This window comes from Rhinolophus hipposideros (assembly GCF_964194185.1).
Source record: "Rhinolophus hipposideros genome assembly, chromosome: 19".
In the NCBI taxonomy this organism is placed as follows: domain Eukaryota; kingdom Metazoa; phylum Chordata; class Mammalia; order Chiroptera; family Rhinolophidae; genus Rhinolophus; species Rhinolophus hipposideros.
The window spans coordinates 13,981,823-14,005,832 of NC_138065.1; the positions used below are offsets into that span (position 1 = coordinate 13,981,823).

General features: G+C 39.4%; 1 protein-coding gene across 1 annotated transcript; it reads left to right on the top strand.

Annotated features, from left to right (window-relative positions):
• The first annotated feature begins 316 nt into the window (after positions 1 to 316).
• On the top strand, positions 317 to 20,937 carry PSMA5 (proteasome 20S subunit alpha 5). The gene is made up of 9 exons (XM_081025317.1): positions 317 to 840; positions 5,164 to 5,230; positions 8,430 to 8,556; positions 10,774 to 10,841; positions 11,801 to 11,908; positions 12,045 to 12,103; positions 12,693 to 12,795; positions 13,809 to 13,895; positions 20,696 to 20,937. Exons 1-9 carry the CDS (start codon positions 812 to 814, stop codon positions 20,771 to 20,773), a joined length of 726 nt encoding a protein of 241 aa, XP_080881443.1. The 5' UTR covers positions 317 to 811; the 3' UTR covers positions 20,774 to 20,937.
• Positions 20,938 to 24,010: the final 3,073 nt, after the last annotated feature.

The following is a 24,010-nucleotide window of genomic DNA, read 5'->3' on the forward strand; positions in this document are numbered from 1 at the left end:
GCTGTTTATTTTGCTCCAGGACCCACATGCCTAACTCTCCAAGCCGGTTACATACCTTTCTTAGTGTCTGAATCCAGCGGAGGTGGGGAGATGCTGGTAAAACGACCTTGACCTTGCAGAAACTTGAGGACTTTCCGACAGACTAAAACCCACCAACTTTTCTCAACAGCCACGGTAGGGGAGGGAGGAAGCAGCTGGGCTCGCTCACGGCGCCCACTCAAGACTCCCTGTGGGCACCCCATCACCGCCCCAGGCGAGGTCTGGAGCCCTCCACACGGCACCTCGCAGGAGCCCGCACCCGAGCCGGAAGACCGGTGAATCGCGCGGAAGGATGGGCGGTGGAGACCGTGGAGAAAATGGAGCCAACGTGCTCTGGCGGGGATGACAGAAGCCGGCGAAGGGACCTGTCACATCAGGGTTCAGACTGCCCAACCGTCCGTGTACATTTTCGGTTGCCAATCTTGGGGCGGGTTCACACCTTGTCTAAAACGAGAACTCTCACCGCACCACTTTGGTTCCCAGCGCCTCTCGCAACCACCTGCAATTTAAAGCGGAAGAATGACCTCTGTCCCGCCCTCCCTTGACCAACCGAAGCCGGGAGGGGAAGCCCGTTGGCCCAATCACCTTGGCTAGAATTACGACCAACCAATAGGAGGCAGGCACAGGGGGGGCGGGCTGAAGAGGTCGTGGGCGCACGCGCAGTTGGGAGCAGGGTCTCGGTTCTGTGGCGGTGTGGGTGAGTTGGGTTCCAGTACACTCGTGTTACCTCAAAATCCCCGCGTAGCCGCTGCCGCCCTTTCCTGCCCTCGCCATGTTCCTCACCCGGTCTGAGTACGACAGGTATGTGCGGTGGGCGGAAATGGAGTTGGGGTTGTGGGTGGGCTGGCCCGGGGCCCAGCTTCGGCCTGGGTTCTGCCGTGTCATGGGGCTCCCCAGGTACCCGAGTCTGGCCCGGCCTGGGGCTCTCTCGCCTTCCGAGCCGCCCGCAGTGATTCCCCAAACTAGACTCGCGCCGATCGGCCACCCTTGTCCTCCCGCTGAGTCACTGCTGGGTCCTAAATCGGTGCGGAAGCGAGAGGCTCCACTTCGTGCTTCGGGAAGGAGCCTGAGGGGCAGGGACGGCGACCTTTCACCGGGGGAGGCCCGGGGTGACCCCCTTCCCCGTTCGTCTTTTCCTACCGCCTTTTTAAAAAAAAAAATGTAAACGTGCTGCCTGGAAGAAAAGGCAACTAGAGAGTGTTTGATGGGTTTGATCACTTCAGCTCCCTTCTCTTTCAGGGACAATTTCGTTTTCCGTTTCTTAGGGGTGAGACTAGGGCAGCCTTTCCTTGGATGGAGATGCTAGTGCCGGGCGTGCTGGGCTGTGTCGTTCCCGCGGGAGCGCGAAGGCACTCTCAGCTCTGCCCAGAGACGGCGTCTGGGGTCTGATTTTATAGGAACCGGCGTTTACAGTGGTTCCCAGAAGTTTTCTCACCGTGCTGGTCCCACTGCAGACCTGAGTTTTAAAGAGTTCAAAGGAAGTCAGTTTCAAGCGCGTTGAACGCCAGCTGTGTTTGAAATCAAGGTTGTGAGAGTGTTGTATTTACCGAAAAAGACGTCCAGAGCTTAGAAATGTTAATATTAAATTGTACATACTTTAGACTGTAGACATTCTAACTTTCAGTTTCTGTTTTGGTCAGTTAAGTTATTAAGTTTCTGTGGGTGGTTTTTTTTTTTTTTTTTTTTTTTTTTTTTTTAATAAGCCAGGAAAGATAGATGTTTTCTTTGTACGAGACGGCTTGAGAGGCTTCATTTCTTGTCGAGTATAGTGTGACCCCATCCAAAGGTTTTATCCCCTGGAACTACCACTTTTTTTTTTATTTTTTATTCTTTTACTGATTCATAGAAGATGGGTGTGAAGTTTTAAAACGGACGTCTTTTCCTACTGTGCTGTAAAATGACTTTGTTTCCCACTGTGCTACAAAATGACTTTATTAGTCAATACTTAGCTTCTAGAGCACTGAAGAGAATCATCTGTGGGTGATATGCTTTGAGTTAGGGTGTGCGTGATGGAAATTGTTACCCTTATCAGGAAGCCTTCATTCAGGTTTTGTGATCATTTACTTAACATCCTCATTGCTGCATTGTGCTGTTCAGTTTTGTATCTTCCCAAGAATGCCTAAAATACAGCTTTTTTATTCAAAACTAGCTGATGTACTGGAGTGTTTACTGTGTACAAAAACTGTTCAAGTTGCTGGGCATACAGCCCTGAACAAAATCAAGATCCTTGCTCTCCTATGGGAGACTGTGTTTTAAAGAGCTAGTTACAAAAAGTAAGTACGGTATGAATCAGAAATGTATTCATGTCAGAGAAATTCACATCAACAATGTGGATGAGAGAGACTATGTTCAATATTAGAGGATCATGGAAAATTTCACAAAGGAGCTGATATTCAAACTTGAGTCTTGAGAAAGCAAGATTTTCGTGAAGATGGACAGTGAGAGTCAATATTGGAGGCAGAGAATATAGGATGAACGGTGGGGCAGTGGGAGAGCACAGTGCATGTTTGGGAAATTCTCGTCTGTGTGACACATATAATACATGTATGGGAATGGTGGGAGATATGGGAAAAACAGGATGGTACCAGATATTGAATGGTTTTTAACATTAGGTTAAGGAGTTTGGGTAACTGTGTGCCATTAATTTTTATTTTAAGAAGTTGCATAATCATAATTGTGTCTTATAGAGATTAATTGACTGGATTAGGGGAAAGAGTGAGTCAATACCAGAAGGCTCTTACAATAGGTGAAAGGCAATGAGGGCATTGAGAATGGAAAGAAGAGAGTGTTGAGTTACTGCGGAGGAGGGATTGATAAGAATGGATAAGACTCATGGTTGATATGGGAGAAGATGGGGAGGGATGAGTCAGATCATTCAGAACTCCCTAGCTTCGGGAACTGGAGATTGGAGGTATTTTAAAATAAAAAAGAAGTAGGAATGGCAGGAGATGGAGTTGATTTTGTAAAGATGGCTGGATTTAAAGAGATATTTCAGATTGGAAAATTTTGAGAGTTTTGTGCTAATGGGATATCCAAGTGGAAATGCTCAGATTTAGATTAAAAAGGGAAGAGGTAAAACTGATAATAGAGATTTGAAAGTTAGAGTTGGTACTTGGCATAAATGAAATAAACCCTGGGAAAAGGTGAAATTTGAGGAGAGGGCCAAGAGCAGCAGAGTCCCGTATTAGGGAGGATGGAGTAATAATACTTCACTAGGATGAAGTTCCTGAATTAGGGTGAAAATACTACATTCACACAGTACTTTGCACTTTACAAAGTTCTTTCATACTCTATACAATTCAACTAATTGTCTTATGACAGAGGCAGGGTAGGCTGTTTTGGTTTTTGTTTGTCCATTTGAGGAAATTAAAGCTAGTAAGTAGTGAAATTAGAACTTAATCCCAGCTCTTCTGTCCTCAGACTTTTCTCTCAGTGATTTAAAAAAACTTCCTTAGAGTCCTAAACTTCCTTCTAAATGACCTCAGGAATATTAGCTCTGGGTCAAGAGAAAGGCTTGGATGGTGGGATTCTCCTTTCACCCCAGATTTAGCCAGAACAATTCCCAGCAGTCCAGTGGAATAGTTGAAAGCTTGGGCTCTGTAGTTAGATTGCCTAAATTCTAATTCCAGCTGTGCCTCTTGTATGCTGAGTAACTTTGGGCGAATTACTTAACCTTTGTGCTTCAACTTCCTCATCTGTAAAATAGTATCTACCTTAAACTACTACTTCATAGGATTGTGTTGAAGAGTAAATGAATTAAATCATTTAAAAGTTTATAACAGTGCCAGGCATATAGTAGATATGTAGTAAATGTCAGCTTGTATTATTATCTGTTGTATATTTTGTGTGCACACACACACATATATATATATAATTTCTTTTGAAAAAAGTTTTTTATAAAATAAATTAGAAAACACTGTACTATACTATATTATCTTACATGTTATAAAATCCCAGACTCCATAAACCAAGGATCATAAATAACTATTTTCATTCATTTGTTCAAATATTTAAAAAGTATCCATTTTGTGCTGAAAGCTCTTGTAGCTAAGACTGTGATTGATACCTCTCCCCCATAGGGATTTCCAAGAGACTGGAACAAGGATAGGTAGGGAGTGTTTTAGAGAGAAAACCAGTCTGGTGTGAAATTGGTGTAAATACGTATTGAGTGAATGAACTACCGTGTTTCCCCGAAAATAAGACCTAGCCGGCCATCAGCTCTAAAGCATCTTTTGGAGCAAAAATTAATATAAGACCCGTTCTTATTTTAATATAAGACCAGGTATACTATACTATACTATACTATAATACAATACAGTACCGGGTCTTATACATTATATATTATATTATATGTTATATTATTATAATGATGTTATAATAATTATAATAATTATAATGATGTTATAATAATATAACATTATAATATTATATATATATAACATTATAACATTATATATATAACAATATAACATTATAATATAACATAATATAATTATAATAATTATAATGATGTTATAATAATATAACATATAATATAATATATAATATATAAGACTCGGTCTTATATTAGTTTTTGCTCCAAAAGACACATTAGAGCTGATGGTCCAGCTAGGTCTTATTTTTAGGGAAACACGGTAGGTTACGCTTTTAGGAACTACACAAATCTCAGCCTGTTAAGATAAAAATACTAATTCATACAAATATATCTGTACCTGTGACTGACTTTACTAAAAAGTAAGATATTAACATCAAATGCACATAATGGGAAGAGGATAAGGACAAATGCATTTTCTTGGGAATTGCCTGATAGTTTTGCCACATGAGTTTAGCAGAGGAATTCCAGATTGATTCATGATTGAGGCAGAAAGTCACTTGCTCTCATTTTGATCAGTTTGAAGACTTTCTGGCAGTGCATGCAAGTGTTCTATACATAGGTTCCATTCCTTTGAAAAGCTGTTACTGTATAAAAAAATAGCTACGATTGTTGTGGGCAAAGGAGAATAATGACAGCATGCACATCTGGTAGCCTTCCGAGCTAGACGTCAAGGAACTTGAGTTTAATGAATCTGTGCTTATATTTTTCTGACAATTTTTAATGCCTTTTTTTTTTTTTTTAAATTCTAGGGGTGTGAATACTTTTTCTCCTGAAGGAAGATTATTTCAAGTGGAATATGCCATTGAAGCTATCAAGGTACAGTATCAAGTGGCATAATTTTTTTTTTTAAGATTTTATTGGGGAAGGAGAACAGGACTTTATTGGGGAACAGTGTGTACTTCCAGGGCTTTTTTTTTCCAAGTCAAGTTGTTGTCCTTTCAGTCTTAGTTGTGGAGGGCGCAGCTCAGCTCCAGGTCCAGTTGCCTTTACTAGTTGCAGGGGGCGCTGCCCACCATCCCTTGCGGGACTCGAGGAATTGAACCGGCAACCTTGTGGTTGAGAGCCCCCTGGCCCATGTGGAAAATGAACCGGCAGCCTTCAGAGTTAGGAGCATGGAGCTCTAACCGCCTGAGCCAACGGGCTGGCCCCCTCAAGTTGCATAATTTTTGAAATTTCACGGCAACCTAACACTTTGCTAGAAGACCATTCAGAGTAAATGTGTTTTTTTCTATCCCTTTAGAAAATGTTCCTTTATCTCCCTTTAATCAACCATGATTAACCATTTTAATAGCAATTTCAATCCTATTCCTAAGATCTATTTTGAAACTTCTTGAACAGAGAACTGTTGCATAATTATGTAAGTGGACTTTTCTCAGTGGATTGGGGGGATGTGTTTGTATTTATAATCTTCTTGGCTATAAAGAGAAGGGTATAGAAGTCCAGAGTTAGCACCTGGGAGATATTTTTAACAAATCACCTGTATTCCTGTAGGTAAAATTGTGATTTTTTTACTAGACCCTGTCAGGACTAAATAAGAGATGTGTTCTGTAATCTAGTAACAAAATCGAAGAGTTCAAACCAATGTTAAAAATATTGGTTAGAAAGTAAGCTAAGGTTAGTTATTACCTAGGATCTGTATTTGTTAGGCTATGGATAATCTGAATTTCAGGCGTCAGTATTTTTAAGCACTCCCCCTGTGATTCTAGTGTCTAGCAACGGTTGAGAATCACTGATCTAGTCTAACCCTTCACTTTGTGCTCAGTCACCTCTATCTACATTCCCAAACTTCCTCTATTTGTATAGTTCTAGTGACAGAATAGTTCTCACTAGATAGCTGCTTCTGTTTTAACCATTCTGTCTAAACCATTCATAATGGTTTAGAAATTTTTTCCTTGTATTGAATCAAAAGTCTAGCTTCCTGAAGTTTCCTTCAGTTGGCTTTAGTTTTGTCCTTGAACCACACAGCATGTTTAAACCACTTCCATAAGCTAGTTCCTCACATAATTGAAGAGAGCTATTATGTTTCCTTCTAAGCTACCTCTTCTAGAAAGTGTATTGGCGGAAATGGTTATATGAGAATCTTGAAAAGGGGAAGGGATTCTGAGTAGTTGAAAACATACAAGTGAAGGTAGAAGCGTTGTGATAGATAGTGGAACAGAAGATGATGGGCCAGCTGCAAGTGCCTGTTTCTACTTTTGATCATCTTTGCTTTTTATTAAAACCATACATTACTATGAAGTATGGGACTATCACAATTCCAAGCTGTGGCATTTATTTTGAGCCTCAGCCAAGACAATAGTTCTGCAAGCCAACAATAATCCTCATTTTGGGGGTTTCTCCTTTAAGTTCCTTACTGCTAGTAATTTCCACATTGCTTAGAGATAATGAGATGGTATCTAACCTGCAGCTAGGGTGGGCTAGGATAGAGATAGTGATGTGGCCCTCAAGGATGTATGAAAATTCAGGCTCTTGGGCATTTAAACAACCTGATTGTTGCTTTGGCAACTTAGGAATAGCCAATGAGAAAGCAACTTGATAATAGTAAGGATTAGTAGTATGAAAGGAACTGAAGAAATGAGTAAAAATGGCTGACAAGTAGTAATTATCATTAAGAAGTACCATATGGGGGGAATGGGTGAGATATAGCCATCAGAGGTAGGGGCAAAAGTGGCTTTAGAGTACGTTTCTTGGGGGAAAGAGTGGAAATCTGTGGCAGTGTCAAAATTATTGTATTAGATTGAGCATCTGGACATTGGTTGCTAGGCTTGTAGGTTATATTAAAGCAATATTACAGAGTCCACTTATAATGGAGAGTTCCCTCTCCTCCCTTCTCCCTCTTCCCAGTTTCCGCCAAGGAGAGGGTGGGTAGAGTTTAGGCAGAATTGTATTATTGAAATATCTGGGGATAAACGTAAGTATACAAAAGAAAACTATCTAGATTTTAACATATTTTATAAGCCAACCTGTCTCACACAGGCTAGCTGATATATTTTATATGTTAAGTGTGTGATGCATAATGATTCATGGAATTCTTTGGAATCCTTTGTAGCAATAGGCTCCAGGAGTCTGTTGCTCACACTGGCAGCCTTTGCTTTACGGAACTAACTAAAGATAACGGTAACTCAGAGGAGAGAGCACATGCTCTTGGAAAGGCTTTATGAAGGATGGGGTGTATTTGGATAGGCAGAGGGAAGCTCGTCTTCCAGGGGAGATAGCATGAGCAGAGGTGAAAGGGTAGGGGATGATACGGCATGAGAAAATGGGTTGGACTGTGCCTGAGGGATTTTGTTGGAGAATAATCAGTAATAAAGTTGGAAGAGAAAGTGGGATTAGGTTTTGAGGGCTCTGGAATCTTATTTGAATTTCATGTTACAGGCAATATAGGGAGACACTAGTTCTTTACAGTGAAGAAGTATAATGAAAATAGAATTTTGTTAGATCAGTCAGGCCATAACATGAAAGACACATTGGGGGAAAGAAATCAAATAGGGAGACTTAAGTAGGAGGCTGCTGAAGTAATAACTAACCTCTGTCGCTCATTTATTATGTGCTAGGCACCATTTTAAGCATTTTGTTTATTACCCTTTGTTGAAGCATGTGTTTACCCTTCTTGATGTAGGTATTATTATTATTCTCCCCATTTTGTAGGTAAAGAAACAGGCATAAAGGGGTGGGTGACGAGGATGGTGCCATGGAGATGGAGAGATGAAATTAAGCTATATTGTGGACTGCTAGTGACCTCGAAAAATGAAGTTAATACTTTTATGGTGGTGGTTTGATCATCTTAGAGATGATCGTTTTCCAGGAATTTTTAAGACCTTATTGGACTTCCCCCTTAAAGCACAAAATTCTGTACATCAGTGCTCTTAGCATCGACAGGAACAGTACTTCTTAAGGTGCTCCTCATTCTCCCTGTGTACTAGCTATGACTGATTAAAGCATCTGTCTTGTGGAGCTATACGGAGATTCCTGGTGAGTGTGTGAGACATGATAACTTTAACATGTTGCTCTTTAGCTTGGTTCCACAGCTATTGGAATCCAGACATCAGAGGGCGTGTGCCTAGCTGTGGAGAAGAGGATTACCTCCCCACTCATGGAGCCAAGCAGCATTGAGAAAATCGTGGAGATTGATGCTCACATAGGTAAGAGCTTCTCCGTAGGATGTGGCTCATTAGTGTTTCCTGTTCCCAGGGAGGGCCATTGGATGGACTTTGCCTGCTTAGCCGTTGCGTTCCAGGCAGTGGGCCAGGGTGACCACAGAGGAGTGGGAAGCAATTGTAGGACTCACTCCCAGAAGTTCCTTTCTCCCTCAGATTTAGACTTGGCAAATGTGACGGTTATTGAAACATGTAAAGGTTGAATCATAGGCCAGCTCCCTATGATGGCTGCTGGGTCTTCACTGATGTATATATATAACACCTGCCCTGGTAGGAGGCCACCAAGTGCAGGGGATTCTGGGGAAGCAGAAGATGGAAGGTCTTCAGAGGGACTAAGACTCAGAGCATAAGAGTAACAGACTTTGACCAGTCTATTCAGTCCTCTTCCTCTGTTTTCAGATACGTCTTTTTACTCCCCATCTCCTGCTATTTCCCACTCCGCCTCCTTTTTTCATCTTCGTTACAATTCCCCTGCCTTAGCTTCTGGCATCTGTAGTGAATAGTTCTGCTTATTTATAGCATGGCATTTTACTTGGCTATCCAAATTTTCTTTATCTATCTAGTCATCAAATTAACGAAACATTGGTAAAATAATCAGCTGTTTGAGGGCATCAGAACCAAATGCTGTGGTGACTCTGGGAGCTTGACATTTCCCCTTTCATAGATATAGAAACTGGGATTTTGTCTTTTAAGATTAGAACATCGTATCTACTTTATCTGAAGTCACCTATCTTATAGAGGTAGGTCAGTGTCACTTCATTCAACGAATTGAGAGCCTACTATGTGCCAGGCATTCTGCTAGTTACCAGGGATGCAGAGAGGAATGAGACATAGTCCTTATCTTCTAAGAGCGTACCGTCTAATTGTGGAAATGGACGTGTATAAAAGTAAATGCAATTAAGGGATGTAAGTATTAAGAAAGGCTTAGTAAGGTATGTGCTCAGTAGGGGTACAAAGTTGAAAATAATTAGCTTTGCTTGGGGTCAGTGGTAGGGGGGCTTTCAGAAAAGGATTCCAGAAAGGTGATGCTTGAGCTGAGTTGAATTGTAAAAGATAAGGAAGTATTTACCAAGGGAGTGAATGTCGGGGTGTAGCAGGGGAGAGCATTCTAGTCAGAGAGAATAGCAAAATCTTGGTGGTATAAAATAGAAAGTACTGGCACAAGTAGTTTGGTGTGACTGAAAGATGGACTGCAGCAAGGAATGACTCAGGAGTCAGACAGTCCTGTTTACCATGCTAAAGAGCTTGAACTTGATCCTTTTGCACACAGGAAACGTTTGAAACATTGAGGTAATGTGATCAGGTTAGGATTTTAGAAAGACGATTTTGGTAGGAGTGTGGAAGGTAGAGTAAGGCGGCCTGAGACTGGAGGCAGGGAGACCAGGTAAGGAATTTTTAAAAATCCGAACAAAGAGATGATGCAGGCTTTAACCAGCCAGGACTGTGGCCAGAGAATGGAGAGGTAAAGACTAAAGCCTGATAGGTTCATCAGACAGAGGTTGGTAGAATTGGGGATCTGATTGGTTGTGAGGGCAAAGGAAGAAGATGGCGTCTAGAAGGGAAATAACTTGATTTGAGTGTGTGGTGTATCCAAGTAGATACATTAAGGGAGTCATTTGGCTTTATAGGTTTCAAACATGGTAGTGAGATCCAGGCTGGAGATTTAAATTTGAGTCATGGTATGTAAAGTAACAGCCATAACTTCGGCATCTTGGAACATCAGGCAAATTTCCCTCTAATATAACTAGTTGGTTTGTGTTTGGTCAGGGAGGTGAAAAGGCTTTTGATTTTATTCTAAGGTCTTCCATTGTAGCTCACAGTGAGATGGTTATTGTTTTTCCTTATTTTTCCTGTTGAATGTTGGTATTTGCTTAGTTTGAAAGTATCATGGTCTACAAAGAGTGCTAAAGGGATGCTTAAGAATGTAATACATGGAAATTCATGTTTGATTAGCTGTCCTTCTCTGTCTTCTATCTTAGTAGCTGGACTTCTATGTCATTGTGGATGGTTTTTTATTGGTTTGTAATATAATCATACTTTGTGTTCAGTGCAGATAATTTCCCATCTCAGCTCTTGGGTATATTGCTATGGGATTGCTGAATGGTGGCCATGGTTCCACTCCAGAATGTCTGTATTTCCTGAGAGGATGAAAGAGTTCTACAAGGATTTGGCCACTGGGTCACTGTTGCTTTTACATTGCAGGTTGTGCCATGAGTGGGCTAATTGCTGATGCTAAGACTTTAATTGATAAAGCCAGAGTGGAGACACAGGTAAAATAAAATTAGCATCATCTCTCCTTTTTACCATGATGCTTGAATTCCTTGTGATGTTATAGCTGCCTGGGCTGCACTACAGGTACCTGTGTTAATATCAGATGTCGCTCTTAGGAGTGATTTGGGTAGAATCCCTAGTTACAACTTTCTGAGGCTTGGAATCTAGCCATCCAAACATTGCAGCGTTAAGGAAGCCCTGGTAAATAGCATTGATAGTCTCTTGCTTTCTGATTTGCCTTATATAAACAAGCATTGTGCTGCATTCTGTTCCCTAATTGACTTTCTATGGGAGCACCATAGCGGGAGGTAAACACAGCTAAAGGACATTTTCTTCCCAGCTGCCTTTGCTGCTGGGCTTGCAAATAACAGCTCTCCTGTGGTGAGTAATGATATGTACCAAGTGCCAAATACTGGTCAGGAATACTGATTTTTTTTTTTTTTTTTTTTTTTTTTTTTTTTTTTTTTTTTTTTTTTTTTTTTTTATAACTGAGCACCTGCTGCCTGGAGAATAGACTAGTAAGAAAAAAATATGTGATGGGTAAAAAATTTTGCACTCATTTGCAAATTTACTGACAGTACTTATGTAAAAATAAGTCCTTTAATTTACATCAATAGAAAGATTCTAAGAGAGGGTCTTTGAGGGAAAGTGGCACTCAGCGATTTGCATTCATTTTTTGAAAAACACTAAACTTGGGTCTGTGAGGGGTTAACTGTTTTTCAAGGGAGTAATCCTCCAGTCCATCATTGCTTAGAGTCCTTTTGATAAAAGTGTATTTCCACAGCTATTTCTCTTCTTCTCATGGAGTCCCAAGCCTTTGAGTTTAGTGTTAAGGAAAACACACTGGAGCTTAAACCTCCAGTTTCCAAGCACAGTTCACAGGGGTGTGTGTAGTGAGATGGTGGGCTGCTTTAGTGTCCTTCGTATTTGGAAGGTAGACCATGCTTTGCTCTTCTAGAACCACTGGTTCACCTACAATGAGACGATGACAGTGGAGAGTGTGACCCAGGCCGTGTCCAATCTGGCCCTACAATTCGGAGAAGAAGATGCAGACCCAGGAGCTATGGTGAGTGGGAAGCTGTGTCAGGTGTCCTCGTTATTCTGTGGGCCCTAGGAATCTGTCCTCTGAACGTGGCTTTCCCAGACCCTCTCGCCCCTGTTTCATAGCCATTATCCTAATACGTCTTGTTTTTTTATTTTAGTCTCGTCCCTTTGGAGTAGCACTGTTATTCGGAGGAGTTGATGAGAAAGGACCTCAGCTGTAAGAACTATTTTGCCATTTTTTTCCTGCCTCTTTTTTGGGAGAATTATTTTAATTTGGGATGGGGACTGGTAGTTGAAATCAACTGAGATTGTATTGTAGAGTTGTAAAAAGCAAAGGGCTTCTTACTGTAAATTTCAGTGATTCGATGCTGTTTATACAAAGAGATTTGGGGATTCTCTGGAGAACTCCCTTATTGGAACCAGTGCTACTTCTGGAAAGGACTAGAAGTAACTTTGTTACTGTAGACAGGATATGTTTTAGAGCTTTGCTTTGGAATTTTGATTTGATCTCTGTCCTCAAATACTGTGTATAGGCATCCACAAGTGCCATATTGATGTATACGTACTATAACTACAACTATAACTATACTTGTCTTCTAAATTCCTGAAGAAGCGGTTAGTTTTCTTAAACACCTTTTAAAAGATCTGGTTTCTCCAGGCATAGAACGTCTTTGGAATCTGTGCCTTAGTATTTCAGTGGAGTTTCCTGGCTGCAGGCCAAGCATTTATATTTTTTAGTGAGACGTTTGTTACACAAAAGGCCACCATTTTTACGCATATTAATCCTCTTTTGGGGTTTTTTGCAGGTTTCATATGGACCCATCTGGGACCTTTGTACAGTGTGACGCTCGAGCAATTGGCTCTGCTTCAGAGGGTGCTCAGAGCTCCTTGCAAGAAGTTTACCACAAGGTAATTAAGCATTCTCAAAAGTTTTATGCTGTTATTATTTTGAATAAAGTTGTAACAGACCTACAATAAAATATATACATCTTCAGAGTTTGGTGCTGTGGGTTTTGACAGTTGTACATCCCCTTGTAACCACTACGTAAAATAGGATATAGAACTCTTCCATCATCCCCTGAAAAAGCTCCAGTCCGTCTCTCTTCTTCCCGCGCAATCACATTTACCACTACAGATGAGTTTTGTCTGTTCTTGTACTTTTCATAAATGAAATAATACAGTTTGTATTTTTGTCGGCCTTTTTTTTTTCAGCATACGGTTTTTGAGATCCATTCCGTTTTTGCACCAATAGTTTGCTGCTGAGTGTTATACCATGGCCTAGATGTACCACAATTTGTTTATCCTTCATCATTATAGCTCTACTTAACAGTAAAGAATTATACTTAGTAATCTGGCTCTGGAAACAAGTGGGCATTTGGCACTTTTATCTGTGGGTTGGGAAGACATGATTTTGGATGACTTGTAGTTAAAGGCTTCCTTTTTCATCATTCGGGTGGTTCATGTAGGGATGCCTGCTCACATCAACCCCTCACAGTATTGATTCTACACGTGGAGAAAAATGAGGTACAAAATGGTGTAAAAAGATTTGTTAAACCGTTGGGCTACCTTCGTAGATCATTTGGTAGTGATTATTCATAGGATATCATCACTATTATCTTGCTTCTAAATTAAAAGAAGATAACTAAAGAATCATAGACCTTCCCCTCCGTCAAAGGTCACTTACCATATGAAAGTTGGTGACTTTGTTCTGTTTCTAAATAAGACATTTTTTCCCTCTGAATAAATGTATTCTACTTATTTACCATTTACTTGAATTCTAGAGATACTTGTAATGTACTATACTTAAGATATTTAATAATATTTGCTAAATCATTTCTTCAGGGAGATTCAGGGGAAATCTTTGAAGGAAGGAGGGATTATGTACAATTAATGGCTTCTCTTCTCACCCTCTATGTTTCAAGTCTATGACACTGAAAGAAGCCATCAAGTCTTCACTCATCATCCTCAAACAAGTAATGGAGGAGAAGCTGAATGCAACTAACATAGAGGTATTTTTCTATTTTACTGTTTTTTATTCACATATAGCTCCCATTGCTGAAGATTGAATAGAGAAGATAATCACATTTTGTATGCTCGGTTTTTAAGTTATCGATAGCCTCTGAGTAACCAACTTAGTGAAGTGGAGTGGCAGAAGCCAGATTTCCATAGTTAAAGGATGAAGGGGAGGTGCTGATATGGACAAAACAAGAGTGCTGCTTTCTCAAAATGTTAGTGACAGCAGAAGGCAGCGTTAAAGAAAAGGATTTTTGTCTTTAGGGATAGGAAAGACTTAAAAATACTTTTGTAGACTGAAAAGAAACTACCGTGTTTCCCCGAAAATAAGGCTTAGCCGGACGATCAACTCTAATGTGTCTTTTGGAGTAAAAATTAATATAAGACCTGGTCTTATTTTACTATAACATAAGACTGGATCTTATATAATATAAAATATAAGACTGAGTCTTATATTAATATTTGCTCCAAAAGACGCATTAGAGCTGATTGTCTGGCTAGGTCTTATTTTCGGGAAAACACGGTAGTGGATAGAAAAAGTTGAAAGAAATACAGTAGAGGTTAGATATTGATGGAAAAGCTCTAGAAGAGGGAAGGCATGGTACAAATGAAGGAATTGGTTTTGAAAAGTAGAACTCATTTGGCATTATATTGAATACCCATTGTATGCCAGGTGCTATGCTAGATGCCAGGGATACGGCCACTGAAAATTCAATTCCCATTCAAGTTGTATACTGTGTAGTGTAGAGAACATACAGATAATACAGCTTGGGGTGATACTTCTATAACAGCAATAAGAATGGATTGTCACAGAACATATAACTTATATTGGGGCATTAGGAAAGCCTACTGGAAGAGGTGATTATCTGGAGAAAGGAAGAGAAGGGTATTCCAGGAAGAGGGAACAGCCACATACAGAGGCTCAAAGATATAAAATAACAGTGTGCATAAAGGGAACTTTGGGGGTTTTGTCTGAATGCTGGAGTGTAAGATGCATGTAAGACAGGGAGATAGTAAGAGATGACACTGGGGAAGCGTGGACCGGGTTCCGAATGCCCTTACGTAGGATGCTAAGAGTATATAGGAGAAAAGGAGGTAATGATGAGTAAAGATAAGGTGGCTTTGGAGGTGAGTGGGGAGAGAGGGTCTGTATTTCTCTGGTGATTGTTAGATCACCTGCTGAGGGTGTGTGAATGCAACAGTGAAAGTAAGAGAACGGGGAATATTTGGAAAATTCCGATGGATAGGGAAAAGGGAAGACGGATAAGGATGAGTAAAAGGATTGCTGGGCCACATTAAAATACTAGCTGAGGCTGGAATCACAAAATAAATTGTAAAAAGTCAGGATTGTGATTACTCTTGGAGGCATAGCACATGTGTATGTAGATTATATTTCAATTAATTTTTTTTAAGGCAACTGAGGCTATAATCACAAATCAGTAATTAAACCAATCATCATTTCCCAGGATATTTGTCAGCTGTATGCTATGCAGCATGGACTGAGAAAATGCATGTTTGGGTTGATCCCTGGTGGAGGATTGATTCGTTGGTTACGGGTAGCAGAATAGAGAGTACTGGAGGGTGGTGTTGGTGATTGTCTCACCAGCGGAGCCAGGTTCCATAGGCTGTAGTGGCAGGGCCAAAATTGTATTCCAAAGCAACAGGCTGACCTAAGGAAGGTCTGAGGCGAGTTGGAGAGAGGATTGCGGGTGGGGTGGAGGGTGGTCAGTTGGTTTGCTCCTTGAGCAGTAATTGGAAGCGGGGGGTTTGGAATGGAAATGGGAAAATTTCTTAAGTAAGTTGTTTTTTTCCCCTTCTTAGCTATCTAAAAATACTTCCCTTGCCATTCTGAGAGCATGAGATACAACATATGCAATGCTAGCCCCGTCTGATTCTTAGGAGGGATTTTTGTCAGTTCTTTGATACTGGATGAGATAGGTGCTTGGCATTGCTGCCACGAGCTCCTTGTTACCTCACTAGTCATTCAAGTGTAGCTCTTGATTTCACTGTGAAGGTTTTAAGGCCTGCTTGGTTCATCTGAAACGGCAAAGATAGACTCTTTCAATTTCACTGCATCTGCAGTGCTGCTTTGAAAAGGGGTATCTCATCCGTGCTCCACCACCAGCTGTATTAATACCCGACTAGTTTTTCTGCGCATTAAAAAAGGGCACTTCAGGGCTGGCCCGGTGGCTCAGGCCGTTGGAGCTCCATGCTCCTGACTCCGAAGGCTGCCGGTTCAGTTCCCACATGGGCCAGTGGGCTCTAAACACACACATACACACACACACACACAAAAAAAAAAAAAAGGCAAAAAAAATTGTAAAAAAAATATATATATATAAAAAAATAAATAAACCCTTTCTTTAAAAAAAAAAAAAAAAAAAAAGGGCACTTCACTTGTCCAAGACTGTTTAGTCACCAATGCTCTACCTCATGGTTTCCAAACCTGACTGTTCATCAGTCCTTGGAAATGAGGCCTGGCATCGGTATTTTTGAAATGTCCTTGGATGAGTCTGATGGTCAGTGTCAGCAGATCAGGCATTAGGGAGCCACTGCTATAGAGCCCATCGTCCTCCATCTCTTTTAGGACCCTTCTCCATCATTTGTCCCTTGGATCACCAGCTTCTCCTTTACAGTTGCTTCCCCTCAAAACAGGAAAATTTCCAAGTTGCATCTTTCTTGAGAAAAACAAAAACAAAGCCTCCTTTGTTAACCCCTCCCTCTACCTAGTGTCCTGTCTTTGTTTAAAAAATCAACTTTGTTGGGGTATAATACACATCCTGTAAAATGTACCCATTACAGTTGAGTGAATTTAACCCCTCTGCCCACCACCACAGTCAAGATAAAGAACATTTCCGTCATCCTCAAACGTTCCCTCCTGTCCCTTTTTAATCACTCCTTCCTATTGATCTGCTTTTTGTTGCTATCAATTTGTTTTGCACGTTCTAGAACTTCATATAAGTAGATCATGCACCATGTACTCTATTGTGTCTGACTTCTTTCACTCATCATAGTGATTTTGAGATTCATCCATGTTGTGTGTATCAGTAGTCTGTTGCATTTTGTTGCTGACTGCTCTTCAGTGCCTCCTGGTTTTTAACCTTCATTGTTAGGTCTCTTACAAACAGAATCTATATTTATTGTCTTCACTGCCTCACCTCATTTATTGCTCAGTTACTACCATTTTTCTGTTCTTATTATTTCCGAGACGGCTCCTTGCTAAGATAACTCCTGTTTGTCAGGGTGCGTGGTCACTTTTTAGACCTGTTACTTGACCTTTCTAAAGCAGACACCTCAAATTTTTTGACAATTGTAAAACTAAATTTATCTTCTCCTGAAAACCATTTTCTTTTTTTTCCTTTAATTTTATTGGGTAACAGTGTGTTTTTTCCAGAACCCATCAGCTCCAAGTCAAGTCGTTGTCCTTCAATCTAGTTGTGGAGGGCGCAGCTCAGCTCCAAGTCCAGTTGCCGTTTTCAATCTAGTTGCAGGGGGCGCAGCCCACCATCCCATGTGGAAATCGAACCCTCAGCTCAGCGGCAACTCAGCTCAAGTCGTTGTCTTCAATCTAGTTGTGGAGGGCGCAGCTCACTGGCCCATGGGGGAATCGAACTGGCAACCTTATTCAGAGCTCGCATTCTAACCAGCTGAGCTAACAGGCCGCCCCCTGAAAACCATTTTCTCTTCCTATATTTCTAATTCTAGTTGGTGACATAACCAGTGAACCTGTCAGTCACAGCAGAACCCTGGAAGAGTTCACTTTCCTGTCACTAAATTGTATCTTTGCCTCCTTATAAATAACTCGTATCAGTGCCTCCTCTTCATCCCTACTTCCAGTGCCTTCTTTTGTTCAGGTCCTCATTTCCTTCTGCCTCTAGCCTTGCCTTCCTCCATTTCATTCCATTTCACCTCATCGTGCTACTGAAGTAGATTTTCTGAATTTCCTATCTAATCTTGATTGTTCACTTAAAAATTTCTTTTCTGGCTCCTGTCACAAGATAAAGTCCAACCTTCTTGCCATGGCATGATAATTCACTACTTCTTAAGTCAGTAGGCACCTTGCATTCTCCATGCAATTATTTCTTTTAATCCTTACAACAACCCTGTGAGATAGATATTCCTATCTCCATATTACAGAGGAGAAAACAGGTTTTGAGAGGGTAGGACCCTGTCCAAAATAACAGAACTGGTAAATAGTAGAGTCAAGATTTGAACCCAGGTCTGATTTTTGGCTCCTGTCTCTCTATGAGCTCTGACCTCCTGCTCTCTCCATTTCGTCTCATCCCACATGCAGCCTCTGCTCCAGACATTCAGAATGACTTAGTTTTATAAATAAATCATCTTGTTTCACGCTTTTATGCATATACACAGTCAGCCCTTTTGCTCCTCAACTGACCCATTCTTGCTGTGCTTGAAAAGACACCACTCAAAAATTGCTTCTCCTCAAAGCCTTCCTGAACTCCCCCTCGATTACTTCTGGTGCCTCCACTCTGTTGTACCACTTACCTGACACTGAGTGCATTGGGTGTCTAGCACTGGTAGTGAATAAGAGGCTTTCTTCATCTTTGGATCCCCAGTGCCGGGTACACCTGTAATTAGTCCACAGGGGCTTAATCATTAATTATTGATTGAATCAATGAAAGAAAATATCTTTTACCTGCTTCACAGAGGTTTATCGAAACTAAAGTAAGATAAACAGAAGTATCTTTCATACTAATTATGTAAATAAACCTATCATTATGCAAATACAAGGGGTGATTTCTACTCATCTAATGATGAGTACCTTCCTGAAGGCAATACTTGGTTTCAAGTCCTATTAGTATTGATTTGCAGCCTAGTTCTATAGGACTGTTGTAGTCAAGTGTTTGCGCAGTGTCTGGGTTTTAGCCCCTATAATGGTTTGGGAGGAGAGCCTGTGAGCCATGATTGATCTGACCAAAAAATTCTGTAGGCCCTCACTCTTCTCTGGTTTATTGACCTTATATGTCTCTCCTCATGTCCTTAAGAGAAGCAGAAATACCACTTACATATTTTAATTTCCTTGAAATAGAATTCATGGTCTGTATGGACATGAGTGAGTTGTTTAACATGTATTTTGTAAATATATTTGGATTCTTCTGACATTTCATGTAATTGGATAGATCTTTTGGGAGAATCTAGTGGAGACTGAAATGAAGGCTTTGAGGGAACGTTTTTTTTAGCCTGTTCCCAGACTAGATCTTCAGATGTTTTAAGATACAGTCTTTTCTAAATTTCACCTGTTGATGAGGCAGAGAATAATAGACACATGTAACTGGATTATGCGAATTCTGGAAGTTTTCAAATTACCGTATTTTGCCATGTATAATGTGCACTTTGTTGCCCAAATTTGTGAGGGAAAAATAAGGATGTGCATTATACATGGGTAGTACTAATTCTGTATCTATATAAATGTTTTTAATTCTTTTATTTATGCTTATGAGTTATGTAACTCTAGAAATCAATAACGATATCTGTATAATACCCTGGAATACGATAATCGTTTTGTTGAACTTAGGATGAACTTGCAACAATGAAGAGTTCTTGGCCTTCTATGATGCATAAATATCATAAATTGGTTAGTCGTACAGAAAATTTCTTGTATCTTTTACCTGTTCTTGTGTTTTGTAATTATTTCATAAAATTTCTTGTACCATAATATATTAAAAATAAATGCTAAATTTCCATTATAATACAAAAAACTACCTAAATGTAAACAAATAAAAATTTGAATTAAAAATTAAAACGAAAGATTTTTTCCCCCTGAAAGTTTGGACCAAAAAGGTGGGTACCCAATATGCACCGGAGCGCATTCAGTATACGTGGCAAAATACGGTATAGTAAATATCGGTAATGAAGACTATTCAAAAAGCCCTAGTATGTTTAATTTTAAAGTAAAAAAAAAAAAGAATATGAGTCAATGACATTTAAAACAAATTAAACACACAAAAAAGCTTTTTAGGCAAATGTGAAGTGGCACCTGTTCCTCAGTATTGCCATAAAATGTGAGACTGTTGTCAGCAGAGATGATAGAAAACTCGGTAGTTTTACTTAAAGTTGGAACTAACCAGCTTCTGATCCTAATCTTTTACTGCTTTAAATACATAATAACATGGACCGCTGGTTATTCAGTCACAACTGATTTCCTGTCACTGGTAATGGAATCTTCTTAGTCCTTTTAAAAAACAAAACAGATTTTTGTTAAGTTGCCATATGAACAAATTAGAGAAAATACTACCAAACAAAAATAGTTAACAATTATGCAGTGCTTATTACAATGTTCTAGGCACTGTTCAAAAGCACTTTACATATATTAACACATTTAATCGTCAGAGCTGCTCTTGAGTTGGGTGTTACCATTATCTCCATTTTACTGATGGAAATTAAAATACAGCGGCCATTAACGCAAGGTCACGCACACAAGCTCGACTTGCCGAGTGTGCAAATATGCTTATAATATATTTCTAAAGGAAATAATTTGCTGCTGCTTTTGTGATCCCTGTTGAAGTAACTTCAAAAAGTAACAGTGACAGCAGGCATTTGGTTAACTATGATGTGGTGGGTTAACCTCAAAATAGAAAATTTGGTCAATGAGAATTTTTATTTTGGAGTCAGAGCTATGTTGGGAACCTGCTGCCGGAAAGGATATCCCTGGGACAGCAGATCCCTTAGTTCTAGTGAACAGCTGCGTCATCAGTACAGCTTCTCCTTCCCATGCCGGGGCTCACAGCAGGCTAATCGAGCCCAGCTTGTTGACCCTTCTCTGTTTTTCTTCCAGCTAGCCACTGTGCAGCCTGGCCGGAATTTCCACATGTTCACAAAGGAAGAACTTGAAGAGGTTATCAAGGACATTTAAAGAAGTGTGATCCTCAGAGCTTCTGTGGGACAATTTCAGTTCTCCTAATTGCCCTTAACTTTTATTTCCAGCTCCTATTCCTTGGAAAAATCTCCATTATATGTGCATTTTTTTATGATGTCTGTACATAAAGACAGTTCTGAAATAAAGAAAAATTTAAAATATTTGTTAATAGACTATTCTAATGCAGTCTTTTATTCACAATGCTTATGTTAGAGGGCAAAAGGGCTGGAATAGTTGTATTCATATCCCTACCCTCTCCGAGTATCTATTCTAAAATTGTTTTAGCGGCTTGCTACAACAGAATCAACTATATCATTACATTAGTCCCTGGGTATTGGCAATGAACTCAGATTAATCCAGCTCCTCCCTGTGGTTTCCAGACCTATAGTTAATCTTCAGTAAATAGGCATTTTTCTGCTTTCCTTATATGAAAGAGATGCTACTAATTAACCATCAAAAGAACATTTTTTGAAGTCCTCCCCAAATACTGATGGCTTGGAGTAAGCTAGCTACAATGCTATACCAGTGTCTTAACAGACAATTTGGAAATACATATATATATATATATATATATATATATATATATATATATATATATATACACATACACACACACACACACATATTTAATGAAGTTAAGGACAATAAAAGAATTGAATTCATGATCTTACCTCACTGGCAATCAATTACAAATGAGTAACGGAATGGTACAATTCAGAACTAGTTTACATCACACTTTGGAATGTACTATGAATTTCCTCCATTAGAGCCGCCATCATGCAATTGTTTGGCAATGGCCATATAAAGTAGATACTTTTATCATACTTAGCAGATGAAGAATCTAAGGCTGTTTGTCTATGGACACAGAAAATTAAGCTGTTGGGAAGTGAACTCAGATTTTCTGGTTTCAGATCAACTCTTGATTTTACAATGCCATGTCCCTTGAAGCCTAGACACCTACTGAGTAATAGGGAAATCTCATTGAGATTTGAAATGTACTTACACTATCCACAACATGACTAATCCACATGTGGATAATGGAGAATTGATTGTATATTCATTAACATTTGTAGGAAGTTGTACTCAATATCAAAATGATTTAAGTAGGCTGAATTCATATTACACTCATACTGTATGTCCAGCAAAAAACAACTTGTGCCGGTCACCAATGTTCTAGAGACTAACTTCTAGTGATTCGAACCCTGTTACTAAATAACTGTTTCCCGGAAAATAAGACCTAGCCGGACATCAGCTCTTAATGCGTCTTTTGGAGCAAAAATTTGTATAAGACCTGGTCTTATATATAACCGGGTTTTACAATAAGACTGGGTCTTTTTTTTCTTTTTTTTTTAAGACTGGGTCTTACATTAATTTTTGCTCCAAAAGCTGCATTACAGCTGATTGTCCGGCTAGGTCTCATTTTCAGGGAAACGCGGTATAACATGATGATCATGAGATTAGTTTCTCTCATGTTCACTTATTATCAAATCTTAATAGAAAATGCCTTTGAAAAAATACTATCTCACCTTCCACTTACTCAAATTTAACAAGCGTATTGAGTACCTAACTACTTCCATGAAGCTTCTGAGGGAGAACTAGACAATATTCCCTTTAACTCAGCGTAGGTTAATATGGAAATGGACAAAACACGCTGCTTTAGGGAGAGGTGAGAACTGTGTCTCTGAATTACTTATATTGTGTGGGGAAAACCAAATACTAAGTAACAGTTCTTGGCGTATGTCTCTTAGCTTCAGCTTGAACTGTTTTCTCTCTCACTGCCGGGGCAGTGTATTCATACCTTACAAAAAACTGCTGAAACAGTAAATTTCATACCCTCTGTAATTCTAATTTTAGAATTCTTGAAAAGATAGAATTAGAGCATTCTTGAAAGAGAACTTTGGTTTACTGTAGAATTTTAACTTTCTACAAGATTTGTTCTTGTGCCCAATTGAAACAGAAATGATCTTACGAGGAAAAGAATGGCTCTGTGATGTCTAACTGCTTTTCTGCTACAGAATTTATCTTGGAGAACAGTGTGATTTTTAGTAATAAGATAACTTGACATACTTTAGTTCTGCAAGTCAGGTAATATCTTATGTACAGTGTTTTCACAAGAGATCTGGCAGCAGTGCAACTTTTGTATTTAGTACGTACCAGTGTCACTAGACTGAAATACTAAAACCGTTTATGCACTCAAACATCATCTCAGTGCCAAATGCAAGGTATCATGTTCCCAGCAACTGATAACAGTTTGAGGAAGGAAATATGTATTCTGTAAGCATATAATGATAAAGCAATATATTAAAAAGTGAAGGTAACAGATAATTACAACTATTTAATACTGTTAAAAAGTATCAAAGTTAGTTAAAAAGTATTTAGTAGTTTCTCCAGGAGATGTCACTGTTGAGTTGGTTTTTTTTCTTTTCAGACAGTAAGACAATAGACCATTCATCTTTGTGTCACCGAACAAAGAAATATTCCTGTATCGTCCCTCTTCTCTTACCACCCCCATCACATGCTACTGGAACTGACTGTCTTGTGATCTTCTCCATAGTTGGATAAACTAAAAAATAATCTATTTTAAAAAATAATTTGACAATGGTAGTTAATAGAAAGGAACAAATTTTTACTAGTTTTCATGGAGTTCATCTTGTCATTTCAGTAGCTGAGAACTTTGACTATTCTCATGATTTTTCCCATTCTGCTATTCAAAAGTATTTTTCATTTCTGTCTTATTATGGTTGTCCTGAAAAAAAAGTAAAATTGTAAAAATCTTTTTGTTTGCAAATTAACATGACTAGAAGAATTTTACTGTATTGAGTGAGGTGCAGTGCACCATTTTGCTCTACAATGATATATTTTCATTTGTGCTTACCAGCAGTTTATAGTTAAAAGTAATTTTTAGTTGCTTTCTTTATTTGGGAGTAACGTTTTGTACACTTTGTATCTTTCTATTTGCTACATTTTCTACTGAACAACTAACATTCTGAAGGGATGGGATTAGTTAAGATCCAGAACTGGTTTTACCTGCACTGCATGTTTTAGAAGTTATGTGTGCAGTTTCTGAGTTAAAGGGAAAAGCGTAGAAGTTTTGTTTTATTTATTGGATGGGGGATACTAATTTAGGGGACATCATATACTAAAAACTACACTTGTGCAAATGCAAGGTTCAGGCACTTTGGTAAAGATAAATATGTATCTATGAAAAGATCACGTCTGAAGCAGGCATTGGGC

Bases quoted from the DNA above. Each gene is read 5' to 3' on its own strand.
- PSMA5 (XM_081025317.1), top strand. From the start codon at position 812: ATGTTCCTCACCCGGTCTGAGTACGACAG. The intron at 10,842-11,800 runs GTAAAATAAAAT...TTGCTCTTCTAG, and splicing joins AAGCCAGAGTGGAGACACAG to AACCACTGGTTCACCTACAA. The intron at 13,896-20,695 runs GTATTTTTCTAT...TTTTTCTTCCAG, and splicing joins TGAATGCAACTAACATAGAG to CTAGCCACTGTGCAGCCTGG.